Source organism: Pezoporus wallicus, unplaced genomic scaffold (genome assembly GCF_028554395.1).
Source record: "Pezoporus wallicus isolate ANWC-B61680 ecotype Strahan unplaced genomic scaffold, APGP_CSIRO_Pwel_v1 contig_7162, whole genome shotgun sequence".
Taxonomy (NCBI): Eukaryota; Metazoa; Chordata; class Aves; order Psittaciformes; family Psittacidae; genus Pezoporus; species Pezoporus wallicus.
The window spans coordinates 641,260-655,874 of record NW_026641997.1 but is presented as its reverse complement, the minus strand read 5'-3'; the positions used below and the strand labels follow the sequence as shown (position 1 = coordinate 655,874).

The 14,615-nt window shown below is 42.1% G+C and overlaps 2 protein-coding genes across 20 annotated transcripts in view; both read right to left on the bottom strand.

Moving 5' to 3' along the window:
* Positions 1-6,358, bottom strand: part of CDC14B (cell division cycle 14B) — a 44,579-nt gene extending 38,221 nt beyond the window's left edge. For all 19 annotated transcript variants that reach the window (XR_008974561.1, XR_008974564.1, XR_008974559.1 and 16 more), the window contains exon 1: positions 6,153-6,358. Coding sequence is in view for 12 of the 19 variants with exons in the window: in XM_057426445.1 (XP_057282428.1) it covers positions 6,153-6,309 (157 nt within the window). In the remaining 7 variants the exon portion in view is untranslated. The remainder of the gene's footprint in view (positions 1-6,152) is intronic.
* A 2,360-nt stretch (positions 6,359-8,718) lies between these two features.
* PRXL2C (peroxiredoxin like 2C) lies at positions 8,719-13,284 on the bottom strand. Its single transcript, XM_057426463.1, has 6 exons — positions 13,057-13,284; positions 12,482-12,550; positions 10,917-10,970; positions 10,374-10,479; positions 10,000-10,131; positions 8,719-9,384 (listed from the first exon to the last, which is right to left on the bottom strand). Exons 1-6 carry the CDS (start codon positions 13,237-13,239, stop codon positions 9,257-9,259), a joined length of 672 nt encoding a protein of 223 aa, XP_057282446.1. The 5' UTR covers positions 13,240-13,284; the 3' UTR covers positions 8,719-9,256.
* Between the last annotated feature and the right edge of the window lie 1,331 nt (positions 13,285-14,615).

Here is a 14,615-nt window from a genome sequence, read left to right as displayed (position 1 = left end):
AGAAGTTACTAAACTGGTTCACAAAGAGAAATATATGTGGAGAAGAAAATGCACTGATACCACAACTGGATGCAAACTAATCTATGGGGAAAATGCTTCACAGCAAGGCACTTCTGGGAAAGTGTTTAAGCCAATACTTTGGGGGTGGAGGGAGCCCCTGTTTCCCACACCTCCCCTTCACCTGTCCCACCACTGTGTTACTCCTTGTGCTGTGTCAAGGTGGATTTGTGTGAACAGGAAACTGTAACAGGTATCCTAGCATAATATTAAAAAAAATATACAAACAAAACACCCCCCCCCCCCCCCCCAAAAAAAAACCACCAAAAAAAAAAAACCCAAACCCCTAAAAAAACCCAAACCAACCAACCAGCCAAACCAACAACCAAACAAAAAAACACAAAAAAAACCCAACTTATTTCTCTCTGCCCTGAGAATCACAGCTAACATTGCAGGGGAGAAGAGGACTGAGGGCAAAGGAGGAAGCAGAAAGGAGAACTGAGAGGATATCATATCTAGGGATTGTGTTTAAATTGGCATTGCTAGATTGAACACATCACACTACAGCCCCAAGCTATAATTTCAAACCACTTCTAAACTGATTTAATGGCTAGCTGCCACCAGGTTCCTCACAACTAAAGTCTTCTCTGAGTTCGCTCACTGAACCATCCTACTAGGGGTTAACAGTGGGAATACACTGCCAGAATTCTTCCCTCCATGGCATCTGTCCTTTAGATACAGAGTTACACTGAGCTCTGCCTGTGTACAAATAACATGGGCATCAAAGTCTGGGCAGAATCTCAGAATGGATACAATTGGATGGCTGCAGTACTCAAACTGACACACTACCTCCTTGCACACCAGCTTATTCACGTAAACTTTACATTACTTCTTAAAGTATAAAACAGTGCTGCACAAAAAGTAATGCAAAATCCTCAAATACAAAAGCAGGATCAAAATGAAAATAAATACATGTGCCCAGGCTGGAGACCTAAAATAATTTCACATTTTGCTCCTAAACAGGATTTGAAGCAATAGAATCACTTGCTTCCTTGGCACTCCCACTTTTACTGAAAATCCTCGGCAGCTTTTGCAAAATGTCCAACAAAAATAAGAATTCCTATCTTGAGTGAACAGTGCGTATATGGGCTTTCACATTGCTGTTGGCATTCAATTTGCACTGGTATCTCTGGATCATGTTAGTTGTTGCTATTCTTGAAGCACCTGAAAGAAACTAGAATTTAATGAATTTACAGAACTACCTCACAATAAGAGAAGTGTGTGTCAAATGCCAATATCCTGACAAGCTGTCTGTTCCTGTGCACAACTAACAATTGCTCTCTACTACGTAAACCGCAGGCTCCATCCTTTTAACATTTTAGAAATGAGCTACACAGAGAAGTCCTCTCCTGTGTTATTTACCCTTCCACTGGCTTACCAGTTCGATATGAGACAAATGCTGCATTACTCACCATGTCTGTCTTTACCTGGGTTTTTTTGCAAGCACATTCCCAGTTCTGTTTAGCCAAGGACTAATATGTTGATTTTTTTATTTTTTTTTTTTTTTGGAGTAACACATGCTGAGAAAGGAGAATTCCTTCGCTAAGTATCTGATTGCAGGATAAGGATTTATACATAAAATACACCACAGCACTGATGAATTGTTTTCACTAGGTCTCCACAAAGATTGGGACTGCAGGAGCAGGGCTTAAATTTTATTATTTCTATGCTTCCTTTGCTAATTTTAGCTTTTTAGTATTTCACTGACACATAGTGTGCTTGAGCACTTCCAGATTCCTGCAAATTTCTGATAAATAGTCATCCTAAAACTATCAAACTACAGCAGACATTTCTAATCAACTCTGAGAGTAGGGCTCACTGCCTTACAGGCTGCATCTGCACTGCAATTACGAGATATGACTGCAGTATGTTAGATATACTTCAATTACACTTAATTTTGTTAGCCTCATATAACAAAACAGTTACAATACAGAAACATGGACGACACTGTAGGCAATTAATTTGAGTAAGCATCCAATGTACAGCAAAATGAGCCTGCATTATAGCATGTCTACACAAGCTATAATAATCATGTACTTATGCGACTGCAGTGTGCATACAGCAGGAGAAACATTTTGCTTGCTTTTCAGATCTACAGTGTTCTGTGAAAAACTGAGAGCTACCACTTCAACATAATGTAGTATGAATACAGAGATGACAAAACAATCTCCTTCCCTTTACTCTGAATAAGCCTGATGCTCTTTGGTATCTGCTGCACAGGCCTTTCAGTAATTCAAGAGTTATGGCTGGACTTCACAATCCTAAAGGTCCTTTCCAACCTAAATAATTCTATGATTCCAAGAGACAATTAAAAACCAAAAGGCACTTGCTGGAGGACAAGTCTGCATGTGATCAGCAAAGATGATTTTATAAAAAGATAAATTCTACACTTTTATTGTTAAAGAGATGCCTTAGATGAGAAATTCAGAGGAGACTGAGAGTACAACAAAAAAAATGTAAGTCTGTTTTGAATTACCAAGAATGTAGCCAGAGAGATATTTACTATCGTAAGAGGAGTGTACTTCTAAATTCAGAGTTGGTACATGGTATTATTTTGTGTTTGATTTAAAACACTCCAAAATATCACAAAGACACATGAGAAAACATAAAAGACAAATTCTGCTGCAATGTCAAGACGAAAAGCAAAATTTCTTTTTCGACATTCTATCCTTGAAAAGGCACTTTCACTCATCACTATGGTATTTCAAATTTAAGTGATGACAGAGTTGGCAATTAGAACAACAGCCTGGCCTCTGAAAAAGAAAATGAAAGCACACTAAAAAGCTAAACAAACTTCTTATTTAACAGAAAACAGTGAAAAAAAATATTTTCAGGGTCATGTCATGACTGATCAGCAACACTCTTGTCACTTTACTGAAGTAGAGACCTTGCACTCTGCTGCTGCCATCTGATACAAAGGACCACTTTATGTATGTTCATGCACTTTCAGTGCTGGATTATATGCTGAAAGCTTTAAACTTGTATTTAAAATCTTAACTTTGAAAAATACAAGTAAGAGAGATCACATTGATTAAACAGTAAATTCAGTGTTTGTACTGAGAGTTGTATCATGAAAACTAATTGAAAGTGTTGATAGTCAGAATGTTGGAAAGCTTGATGATACTCAGTAGAAGTGTCCTTAGCATTCAGAAAATAGTTTTCTACATAATACACGAAGTTTCTAATGACAAGCCAGCAGTGCTGGAAAAACAAGAGAGAACTCGATGGCTTGGAAAAAAAACCTGGAACATGATCACCACAAAAGAAAAAAAAAACACAAAACCAAACACCAATCAATGAATGTATTAAACTGAAAGCTATTTTATAAAAACTCCAAGTGGCACTGTTAAGTAAAACAATTACAATGCACAAAAAGGCATACAGCATCTTTTAAGGTACTAGTTCCTCACTGTAAGCAAACTATATATATACATATCAGGAGAACAAACAAATGTCAAGAAATGCCCCATGGTGTTATCGCTTAAAATTTAATTCCATGTATAGTTATTGTAGTTGCTTAATTTTAGAATTAACTACTGAAAAGAGATAAGAGAGAAACACACACCTTTTGCATGAGGTTTATGCATCATAATTCTGCGTTTTCTTTAAAATGTTATTTATAAAATCAGAGCAATGTCAAAAAAAAGCAGTCAAGGAAAAGAAACCAACAGCTTTAAATCATCACACAGAGAACTGTTACAGTTTCTTTAGATCATATAAATTACTTCTTTCAGAGATCAGAAGGATATGGGAATATGCTTCTAATGAACAGAAGAAATGCATTCAGTTCCAGCAAATTGAATTCATACCAGCAAGCCTCACACATTAGTTGACAAAGGAAAATGTTGAAGCTTACCACAGCTTAACAGACAAAAATGAGCAACTTCTTACAAGAATAATTTTCCTGAGCACAAATATTGACATGATTCTGATTAAAAATTATCCTGACATATGACTAATTCATATAATTTATTAGGAAATAAAGAAATGCAATAACTACTGTAGGTGTTTTGAGGATGAAATCCATGCAAATAATGGATTAAAAATTTTGCTGTTTATGAACGTAACATCACACAAGATCCATAAATCTCTACAGCTATTTGGCTTTGTTTTCTGACTCTTTTAGGAAGGAAAATGAAGGTAGCCTGCAATGTTCTTAATGAATTTGGCACTGTTTCTGTAAGTAGATAAGCTAACACAGATCTCTCAGCCTTTGCAGAGGCTGAAATATTTACCAGTGTGTCCATTTGCATGAATAAGACCTTATGCTTTAATCTATCTCCAGTCCAGAACTATTAATTAATTTCTCAGAACTGCATTATGAAAAGGCAGAACTGACAGTTCAAAACTTGAAGTAACTTCTAAAACAGCTGAGTAAGACTGTGAGCTTATTCATTTAAAAAATACATGTGACATAACAGTGCAATAAAAAATTAGACTATTTCCATTATTAGAAGCTTGTAAAAAGCAGCCACTCTGTGCAGTAAGATCAAGACAAAATTATTATTAAATGTAACAATGTACTGCATTTAATCAAGTCTGTTATACTATTTGCTGCTGCACATGTTGAAATCCCACTGAAGTTAAAAAAATGTCAATGCCTAGGTGCTGTACTGTATTAACTGTGTGAACATTTATTTGGAGGAGAAAATACAGCAATTTAAGGGCCTGCTGATGCCAGACGTGCATCATCAGATCCAAGCAACTGCTGCATAAAGATAGTTAGACAGACCTGTTTGCTGGAGACCCTAGCTGGACAGGGCTACACAGTATTCTAGGTAGTGAAACTACTTTGACATCAGAGTGTCATCACCTGCCAAATCAGGTTTCAACCTTTAAACTGTACCCCCATAATTTCCCATATAAATGGTTGCAGTTACAGAAAAAATACACACATGGAGTTACTGCAGCATTAGGGTTCTGAATGTAAGCACACCACTATGCTTTTCTGTGTAGCACAGGCCTGTATTTTAAGCTGGAGATTTTAGGATTCTGCTCCCTGACAGCCCGAGAGCTTTCTAAAAAGAGGAATCTGGTATGCTTTGGGAGTTTACACTCTTGATAGCATTGCTATACCCAGTTTTCAAAACAAAATCTGACGGTTTTCTAAACATTCTGTTATCTAGGAGACACACTCATTAATATAAGGAATGCTGTTTCTTGGCACAGGTAAGACTTGTGCCTTTAGACCATGTTTGCTCTTTGCATTTTTGCTTTATCTGTCCACAGACAATCTTCTACGTCCTTCACTGAGAAGTGGATTGTGAGGCTTATTTCTTAAATATCTCTCAGATTCCGACACAGGACATGAAAAGTAATTATTATTTTTTTTTAATTTACTTTTAGGCAAACTAAACTCGAGCATGTCTTTTAGCTGGGGAACTCAGAACGTAAATCCAGAATCATTTCAGCTTCTCCACAGAGTCAGGTTTCTGTGCCAAAACAAAGCACTGCTCAAAGCAGCACGCCACGAAAAGGATGGACGACACTGAGCAGACCTGCCTGAAGAAGCCCCTGGAACTCGAAGTGCCAAGAAGAGGCGTGATGCTTGTCCATTATTTTACCCGTTAGCTAGCGAGCGAACATTAGAAGAAAGATATAAATTCCCAATTCGGAGAAAAAGACGTTACTTCCCCCCAAGCACCCTGAAATATGTTTTACTGCTTCAAATGTATTTTCCCTTTACTCTTTCACAAGCATAAAAGGACACCGCACAAGGCAATTGCTCGGTACAGCTAGAGTTACTAAAAAAACACGGCATTCCTTCCTCTAGAAGGCTGGCTGCACTACCGATGCATTTTTCAAGAACACTTCGCTGCGTGGAACGCCAGACACGCAAGAACTGACCCATCGCACAGAGACGCGCCGGCCGAGGGCGCCGGGGCTCCCGTGGGGACAGCCCCGGACCAGCGCCTGGGGCAAGTTTTCCAACCCCGCGGCCGCGCTGCCTACTGGGGGCCACCGCCAGGGGCGGAACGGAGAGGGTCTAGACGAGACGAGACGGGACAGGACGGCTATATTCGCCCCCCGCCCCAGAGTCCCCTACCCCGTCCCCGACTTGCGCCTCAACTCTCCCCCCGCCACGCCCCCCTCACCGGCGATCCTGAGGCAGGTCTCCGGTGCGGCGGGGGGTGGCTGCCGCAGCTCCACCTCGCCCCCCGCCGCCCGCGACACCGCTCCCCGAGTTCTCTTCAGAGCCGGCGGGGCCGGGGTTGCCCGGCGCCGAGCCTCGGACCAGCTCTTCCGCTTCATGGCGGAGGCGGCCGCGCCGCTATGGTGGGTGCGAGGCGGCCCTTCTCATCCCCGCATTGGGTCAGCGCGGTGTGGCGTCACCAGCGCGGAGCGGCGGGGACGGTGATGTCATAGTGGCTGCTGTAACAGGTGGGGTGGGGGGCGCGCTGCGGTGAGGAGCTGCTGGCGAGACGAGGGGCGACGGCGGCGGGACCCGGAGGAGGGGGGGCCGCGCCCCGGCACCGGCCGGCAGCGCCTCTGCGCCGGGTGCAGCCGCTGCCTTTGGAACAGGGGGTGTTCGGTTGCGCGTCTTGGGGCGTCGCGGCCTTCCAGGTGCCTGTCGCGACACCTGACAAACGAGGGTCCCACGGGGACATGACATCGAGTAAGGCCAGCTGAAACGGGCCCCGTGCAGCCGTGTTCTAGTCTGATCATGGAAGGGATTTATCTGGCAAGTTGAACCAACCGGGCTTGAGCTTGCTTCTCAGGTGCAACGATTCCTTAAAACTTTTAAGTAGATGTTGGGGTAAATCAAGCTTTTAGTTAAAAAAACTTCGGAAAAGTGCTCCCTCCCATCCGTGTCTAATTGGCCATGACAAAAGCCTCTGCTGAAGTATCCTGCCATCAGTATGAAGTCAGTGTTATTCTCCCACTGTTTCCCACTTCGCGCTTCATAGCTAACTTTTCTAAATGACACCAGAGACCTAAAATTCTGCTGAGGCTTTGAAACGCATTTCTCCCATGGATGAATGGGGCCATGGTTCCTGTTTGCTGTGTACGTGGGAATCATTTTATCACAGGGCACCAGTGAACTTTGTAGAGCTGTGGCCAAAATCAGGATTGCTCTTTTGCAGGATCCTCCTCTGTGCCTTCTTCCCTGGTTTTGTTTGTCTGCACTTTGTGAATATTTCTGAAGAAGTGATTTTGATGGGGTAACACAGAGGTTGTGGTATGGTTCCTGTCAATATTGAAGCAGTGCGGGCAGATGACTTCAGACTACAGAGCTGTCAAACTACAATTCCATTAATTCCACTCCATTTTAAAAGTCCACAGTTGTTTTAGCTGTAGTTAGTTGTATTTAATGTATGAGTGGCAATAGAACTTTTACCACTGCATATTAATTCTACTGGAAGTAAAACAAGCAGAAAAACATGTAGCCAAACATTTTGTTTAAAATCAAAAGCTCCGAGAATATGCAAGTGAAATGATTGAAGAACAAACCAGTCAGTCTGTGCTCGGCACTGATGATCAGGTGAGTGAAGCAGGGTGGAAACACTACAAATAAACTGAGTAGCATTCTTTCTCTGTGAAAAGAATTTACATTTTCTGCATGTCTTCATTTTACAAACATAACACCACTTTTCTAGCTTGCTTTCTGCTGCGGCAGAGGCAGCTGCGTTCCAGACTTTCAGACATGCTCAGTAGGTGGAGGGAGCGCTGGAGTGAGAGGGCAGCTTCTTATTTATGAATGTGCAGGCAGCAGTTCACAGAAAGTGGAATTTACTCTGTGGTGAGCCTCAGCTGCTGGTCCGTTACACCGAGTTTTGAAGAAGCATCCAGCCAGCCCTGACATCAAACTGGTTCAGTCTGCACAAGACTGTTTAGCCCTGTGCTGATTAGTCACAGCAGAGAACTGAGCACATTAGCTTTACATTAACAATATTTTTCTTCTGAACACACTGTATCAAAATGTATATGTAATAAGATCCTAAGGTGTAGTACCTTTAATGGCATTACATTGCCCAGTACCATCGTGTTTCTTAAGCAAGCCTTTTATTTTTTTGTCAAGGAACACTGCATTTAATTGCACATGCTCTTAATGGTAGAGCTCTCCAGAGCTTATTCTGGGCCTGACAGTGACCTTAATGATGCAGGGACAAACCTCCTCATACAACACAATTTTGCAGTTCTAGTTCCTGTTAAAGCTTAATAGGGGAGAGAATTTGCAGGTAAGATACATATGATTAGTAGCATTTTAGTGAAGGCCAAAGATCAGAAACTGCAGAGGAGGATATGCTCCTCCATAAATTCTGGACAGTCTGTGTTAAATTACTGAAAAGATGTGGCTCATCTGGCCAAAAAAAGAGGGCACATCTACTTCAATGAAAACTAGATTCTGAACATAGACATTTCTAGAAAAATGAAATCTGACAGTACTGCAAGCCAAAATACTCACTGCCCAACTGTCCTTAGCTCAGTTGTCTAGGACAGAAATAACCAGGGACATTTTTTCAGAGACCTCTTTCTCTGAGAGAAAGTACATACATAGAAGGGAGAATACTCTGCTACAAGTCTTTGTAGGAAAAGAAGTAATTACCTATGGCCTACTCGAAACACAACAATCTGATGAGAAATATATTTAAGACACACCTCCCCTGGTTTTACAGACTCACCCCTTTGTATGACACGAATTGCAGACAATGGATGATTTATTTAAACTATTTATTTAAAACTATAAAATGTATTTCATAATGTATGCCAGTGCCAGATGCAAAGGTAGGCATAAGCTTAAGTGCCAGTGTTTGAAACCATGATTTTTCAAGGTATACTTTAATACACGAGTGTCACTCAGTGATGGAAGCTTTAAAACACTCGTGAGAAGTACGGGGTTGAAAGCCAGTGTGATCTGCTGAAAGTGAGAATCCCAAGTTCTTCCTGAGCAAAACCAGATTTTTTAGTTTAGTGCATCTTGAACAAAGATTTTAAAAAATACAGTAGCAAGATTAAGGAAATAATAAGGTATGGGATTTTATTTTTTTCAATAAGCCTCAATTATCTTTTTGGTTTTATCTTACATGCAATGGAAATAGCACTTTTGTGTCCATCCTCACTGCCAAGTAGTTTGTTTTGTGCTCTGATTTTCTAGATCAGGTTACAGATGACCCATAAAGACACAATAATACTGATGCTGGTGGAACATCACCAGGAAATTATTCTTGTAGTGTACAAATAAATAAATATGTCAGTGTCATATGTCAATAATCTGGGGTTGGTTTGTGAAATTTACTGTTTTAACTCCTGCCAGCTGCAAAATTGTGTTAATGGGAACATGATCCAGCCTGTTTTTATCAAGGTGCACAAAATGAACTTCATTGCCTGGAATGGAATGAGAATAACATGTAAATAGTTGAATAAAACATTTATTCAAAGGTGTAAGTGACTCAAAGAAGCATTCTGATTCCCTACTAGTTCTTACACAAATGTGTGCTAGCTCTGTACATGGCACAGTATACTGTATGGTAAACAATGACAAAGGTTAGGGGTTTTCTTAATGAGGTTATAGAAGCAAGGAACATTGAGGCATCTAACTGAATTAAATCTTCTGTAGCATGATGTTTCCTAACGATGTGATGACTTTGTCATGTTGCAGCCCCCCACCTCATTCAGGCATTATTCCTCTACACATTAAATGGCTAGAATCAAATGTGAAAGCATAATGTAGGTGAACACCACAATGTCAAAAAACCCTCAAAACTTCAAGACAGTTGTTCCACCAGCACTCCTATCAATTCCTGCAGGGCTGTGATCAGCTTTGTGCCATCTCTGTGGGAGGTGGGACTACACCGTAACACTTCCACAGGTTCCTTCAGCCAACAAATCACACAGTCCAGATCTCCTTGGGATCCACAGGGACAGCAGCTGAGATGCTGGGATTAAAGTGAACAGCTGGAGGAGAATACTGTAACTTTCACAAAAAACAAAGCAGCGTACCTGGGCCTAAAATCAAAGCTCCTCCCTGCTGAGCGGGGTCTCCTTGAAAATCAAAAGCCGGGCCAGTCATTGCTCTCCACATACTCCTAATGCTTCCCAGGAGTGTATTTGATTTAACATGAGGGCTCCGCACTGAACAAAAAGGCAAAATATTTTTTATCTAAAATTCAGAAGTATGTAAGGAGGACAACAAAAACTGAAGCTGCTACAAATAGTTCAGTTTTCTGATCAACAGCACTTTGAAAAAATACAGCCTACAAGAGGCGAGATGGAGGGCAACTCCCTTCCTATTTACATTGTGATTATATCATTTTATCAGAGCATTCTGGCCTTGTTCTGTGTAAGTCCAAACAAGGGGAGAAAATTATTCTTACCTGATACGTTATTACCTTCTCCTCTTTTCATGCCAAGAGTTTTATAAATTTCCCTTTGTGGATCTACATACATTTCATGTGTATACCCAGTTAAATTGCAAAAGGGCTGCAAAATACATGCATACAAGAAAAAGTAATTTTTTTAAGGTTAAGATAGTAACTACTTAGGATCTACAGACAGTGGAAAAATACTGACACCCCGCCATTCTCCCAGCTCCCTTCCCCTCCCCACCCCTGATCTGGAAACCTGTAAATTTGTCATGTTAAAATAAAGGCAAAAAAAGTTTTATCCCTGAAGCTTTTACTAAAACAAAACTTCCAGTGAAATCAAGAAAATGTTTCCTTTGCAAGCCCCAGCTTTTTTTAAACAGAAAATTTTTGCTCTTTGCTTTCTTCATGTACTACCTTTAGAATTGCTTCGTGAAAAAGAACACTGTCTTCTCTTTTTCCTGTGGCTGCAAATCTTTTCACTCAGAGCAAAATTCCTTAAATGCAAACCATTAAGACACAATAGAGGATAAAATATACTGAATGACTGTTTACCTTGATATGATGGTAAGATGACTGTCCAATAACTATAAGCCTCACATTTGCCTCCTAGAACAAAACATTGGCATTGAAACTGTAAACAGGAACTTGGTGTTTCTGCAGGGGTACAAAGCATTACAGAATCTGGCGTCCTCAGTTAATGATCACTGAGTTAAAATTGCTTGAAACTAACATCACTTACATGTTTGGAGCTTGCACTTTTGCCTGTCACCCACAGTCAGCAGCTACATTAATTAATTAAAAATATATTTTTGAAGATAACTTTTAAGTTGCCGATGTGTGAACTTTTAAGTTTTCTGTAGCATTAGTAGGGCCAGCTTTTCAATTGATTGCAACCTGCAATGATTTTGGAAATTCAAAATTTCCACTCAGTTGCACCTGCATCTAAAGAAGCAGCATGCAAATACTGATACACACACTTCTGTGATTTACATATATGGATGCCCATTAATAGATACAAATTGCATCCGCACATACAGCTTCTTTTGCAAGTCCAGCATTAGGCTTGAGTCTAAAATAGAGGCCAGAACTTCATTCAGATGCCAGTAAAATGGTTAATAAAATGTAAGGCTATTTTAATATTAGGGTGTAGTACTTGCCTTTCCCATATAGAAACATTTTGCTTGTTAAGAAAAGAAGCCCTCCTGAAAACATAATACTCACACTAAGAAAAGCATGGATGGTTTTGATTCTCTGTATACATTTATTTGAGCAGCCAAGCTAAGAAAATGCCATTCTGAGTAACACTGATTGAACAGTTTAGAAAAAATCTGTCCTGAGAAGGGAAGCTACCAAGGAAATTGCCTCTTTCCATCCCCAGGTTCCTAGTCCATCTAAGGCTTGCTGTCACCAGGGAACTGAGTCCCTGTCATCAGCTATGCTGCTGGTGGAATAAAATATGACAAGAGTTTCAATTAGCAGTCTAGAAGAGTCAGATTGACCTTCCATTTTTAGCAGATCAGTGTCTTTCTCTGATATCTCCTACCACCCAACAAATACCTGCCTATAGCAACCCCTACCCATGCCATGGGTCCTTTCAGTCACTATGTCTCCCCTGTTTGTGCAGCTGCCTGGAGAACAGGTCACACAACTGATGCAGCTTACAAGTTAACTAGAAAAAGAGACTATTTTTAATCCAGATCAATTTTCTGATCTTGTTCCAAGCACAACCATCAGTCAGCTGTACCAGCATAATGGAAAGGGCAGTAGTCAGGTAGTAGTCATGAGAAGACAGCTGCCCAGGGCATACTAATACTAAAAGAAATGCCTGTCAGATGTTGTCCGACTGCTCAGAATACAAGACAGAAAACCAGCACTGAGCTAATAGGGCACGGAGAAATAATGGTGCTGCAAGAGAGCATGTAGTGCAATAAATCCTTTCCTGTGTCTCCTAGGCAGACACCTTATGGGTATTGTAGCAAACAATGAAAGTGCTAACTTTCTTTTAAGCTTTTTTTTTATTCCTGAAAGGTTTAAGCCTCACACAAGCCTGCAGCGGGACATCACAAATCTGCTTAACTACAGCAACCTGATGTACATATCAAGAGCAGAGTACTTACCTGTAAAAACGACTGGGGGACTTTTGCTAGGTCCTCTACATACTCCTTACAGGTGTAACATAAAAAATTCTGCAACATAACCAGTTGGACATGTGAGAAACAGACACAACTGCATAGCAATGTAAAATCAGATTCTGACTGCGGCTACAAATCACTGTGGAACTGATCAGGAACTGGGAACTGGAAGGACTAAAAGTTCTCTGAAGTCACCGAATTTGGCTCAGGTTCCTGGTTTAATCAAAGCCTGAACAAGGACACTGAGCTTGGGACCTTGCTAGTATTTTTATCTCTGCGTATTTCAGGAACGTGAACGATGGCTTGCCAGCTGGGAAATGAGGGAACACGACCCTTGTTTCCCTAAACGCGGTCGAAGGATTATTTCCTTTCAGGTAAACACTGTATCATTTTACCAGATAATGGGAGTTCTTGGAAGCAGAGCCGATCTGCTTTATCTGCTTTGTATTTTCTGTTCTCTCTGCTCCAGCCTAGCCTGTGCAAACTCCCCGCACAGCACCTCAGGCAGGCAGGGGCTCCCAGCCGCCCAGCCACCCCCCGGGCAGGCGCTCCCTCCTCACCCGCACGAACAGCACGATGGCTTTTTGCTCCCAGTACAGGGCCTTGAAGGGGATGCTCCTCCCGTCGCCGTCCTGCACCAGGCAGCGGGCGGCCTCCAGCAGCTCCCCGTGCTCCGGCCGCTTCCCGCAGCCCCGCGCGCTGCCCACCTGCTGCGTGACAGGGGGCGCCGGTTGCACCGCCATGGGCCACTGCAGGCCCGGCCCGGCAGCGCAGGCAGAAGGAAGGCGCTGGCGGGGAGAGGGGGAGCTGTGGGGCGCCGAGGAAGTGCCGGGGCTACGGGGCAGGGCGCCGCCTCCTTCCCGCTGCGGGAGCTTCGGAGTGCAGGGCTCGCCTGCCGCTTAAGGAGGAGTCGGGAAGTTGAGGCCTTCGCGTACCGAGAGGGTGGAAAGCGATGCCAAAACCCGCTGGCGGCCAGGGTGCGGTTTATTCCTGGAAAACGAAACAAAACCACACCGAGCCTCCCAGGAACGGTGCGCAAACTGCAGCACTGACAGCATTCTGTAGCCTGAAGGTCAGGGCTCTCTTTGCAGTGTGCCACAGCGTTTCATGGATTGAGCGAGCTAGAAAATTCTGTTCCTGAGGAACTGTTGAGCTGCTGCATCATTAAAAACCAGACCCAGTTTCCCTATTGACGGGGAAGCAGAACCCCAAGAGACCTTGGCAGGTGACGAGCATGGGATGTCGAGTAGTGCACATGTGAGTGCATCCAGTGCACACAGCAATAAGTGAACAAATCTTAAGAAGAGCCAGCCTTCTGGATTGTTGTATTCGCTGAAAGCTTATGAGGAGGAGAGCACTTTTCTTTCCTTAGTGAGCAAAGAAACATCATAGAGAATGGGACTGTGGGGATGTCCAGAAGTTACTCTCCTTTATGAAGCTCTCTGACAATGTTGGTTCTAGAATGTCTTATGGCAAACTGTCCCAGTGTCTGTAATGTTAATGTTACTGAAACTATTGGATTAAGCCCATTGTTTTTGTATTACTAGGAGTTAGCACACAGAACAGGTTAATCCCCTTAATACACTATACACAGACTATGCCTCAGTTGTCCAGATCGTCTGTTTCCTACGCTAAATAATCCTTACCCCCTCCCCTTCTTTTTTGTTGCTTTGTGTTTGTTTGTGTGTGTGTGTGTTTTTTTTGTTTGGTTTGGTTTTTTTAACAATTCTTTCTTCTCCTATATCATGTTTCCTAGAATTTCTAGAGTACTGATCTTGTAATTTCCTCTGGACTTTCTAGAAAATTTCAGTCATTCTTAAAGTTCACTGCCGAAACCTAGATGCAGTATCTTAGCGACATGTTAGGTTTTCTTCACATCCGGGCTTTGCACATCTACTTAAACATGCTGGTATTGTGGGTGTGGTTTTTGCAACATCACCTTGACTGCTGTTCAGCCTGAGAGCTGCTATCACTCCCGGACGCTCTGCTCCAGACCTTCCCCAGAAGGGAGTGCATTACCACATTTCTCTTACAATACTTCGTGAAAGAAGTTCTCTCCAATGTCACAATGTCTGAAAAGTCAAATTAGCTCTATATAAGATATATACATAGGGTGATA

What these genes read in the sequence shown, in the direction of transcription:
- PRXL2C (XM_057426463.1), bottom strand. Translation starts at nt 13,239, where the DNA reads ATGGCGGTGCAACCGGCGCCCCCTGTCACGCAGCAGGTGGGCAGCGCG. An exon ending in CCATCGTGCTGTTCGTGCGG is followed by an intron (nt 12,551 to 13,056) that starts GTGAGGAGGGAG and finishes GTTATGTTGCAG; the next exon opens with AATTTTTTATGTTACACCTG. An exon ending in CATCTTACCATCATATCAAG is followed by an intron (nt 10,480 to 10,916) that starts GTAAACAGTCAT and finishes TGTATTTTGCAG; the next exon opens with CCCTTTTGCAATTTAACTGG.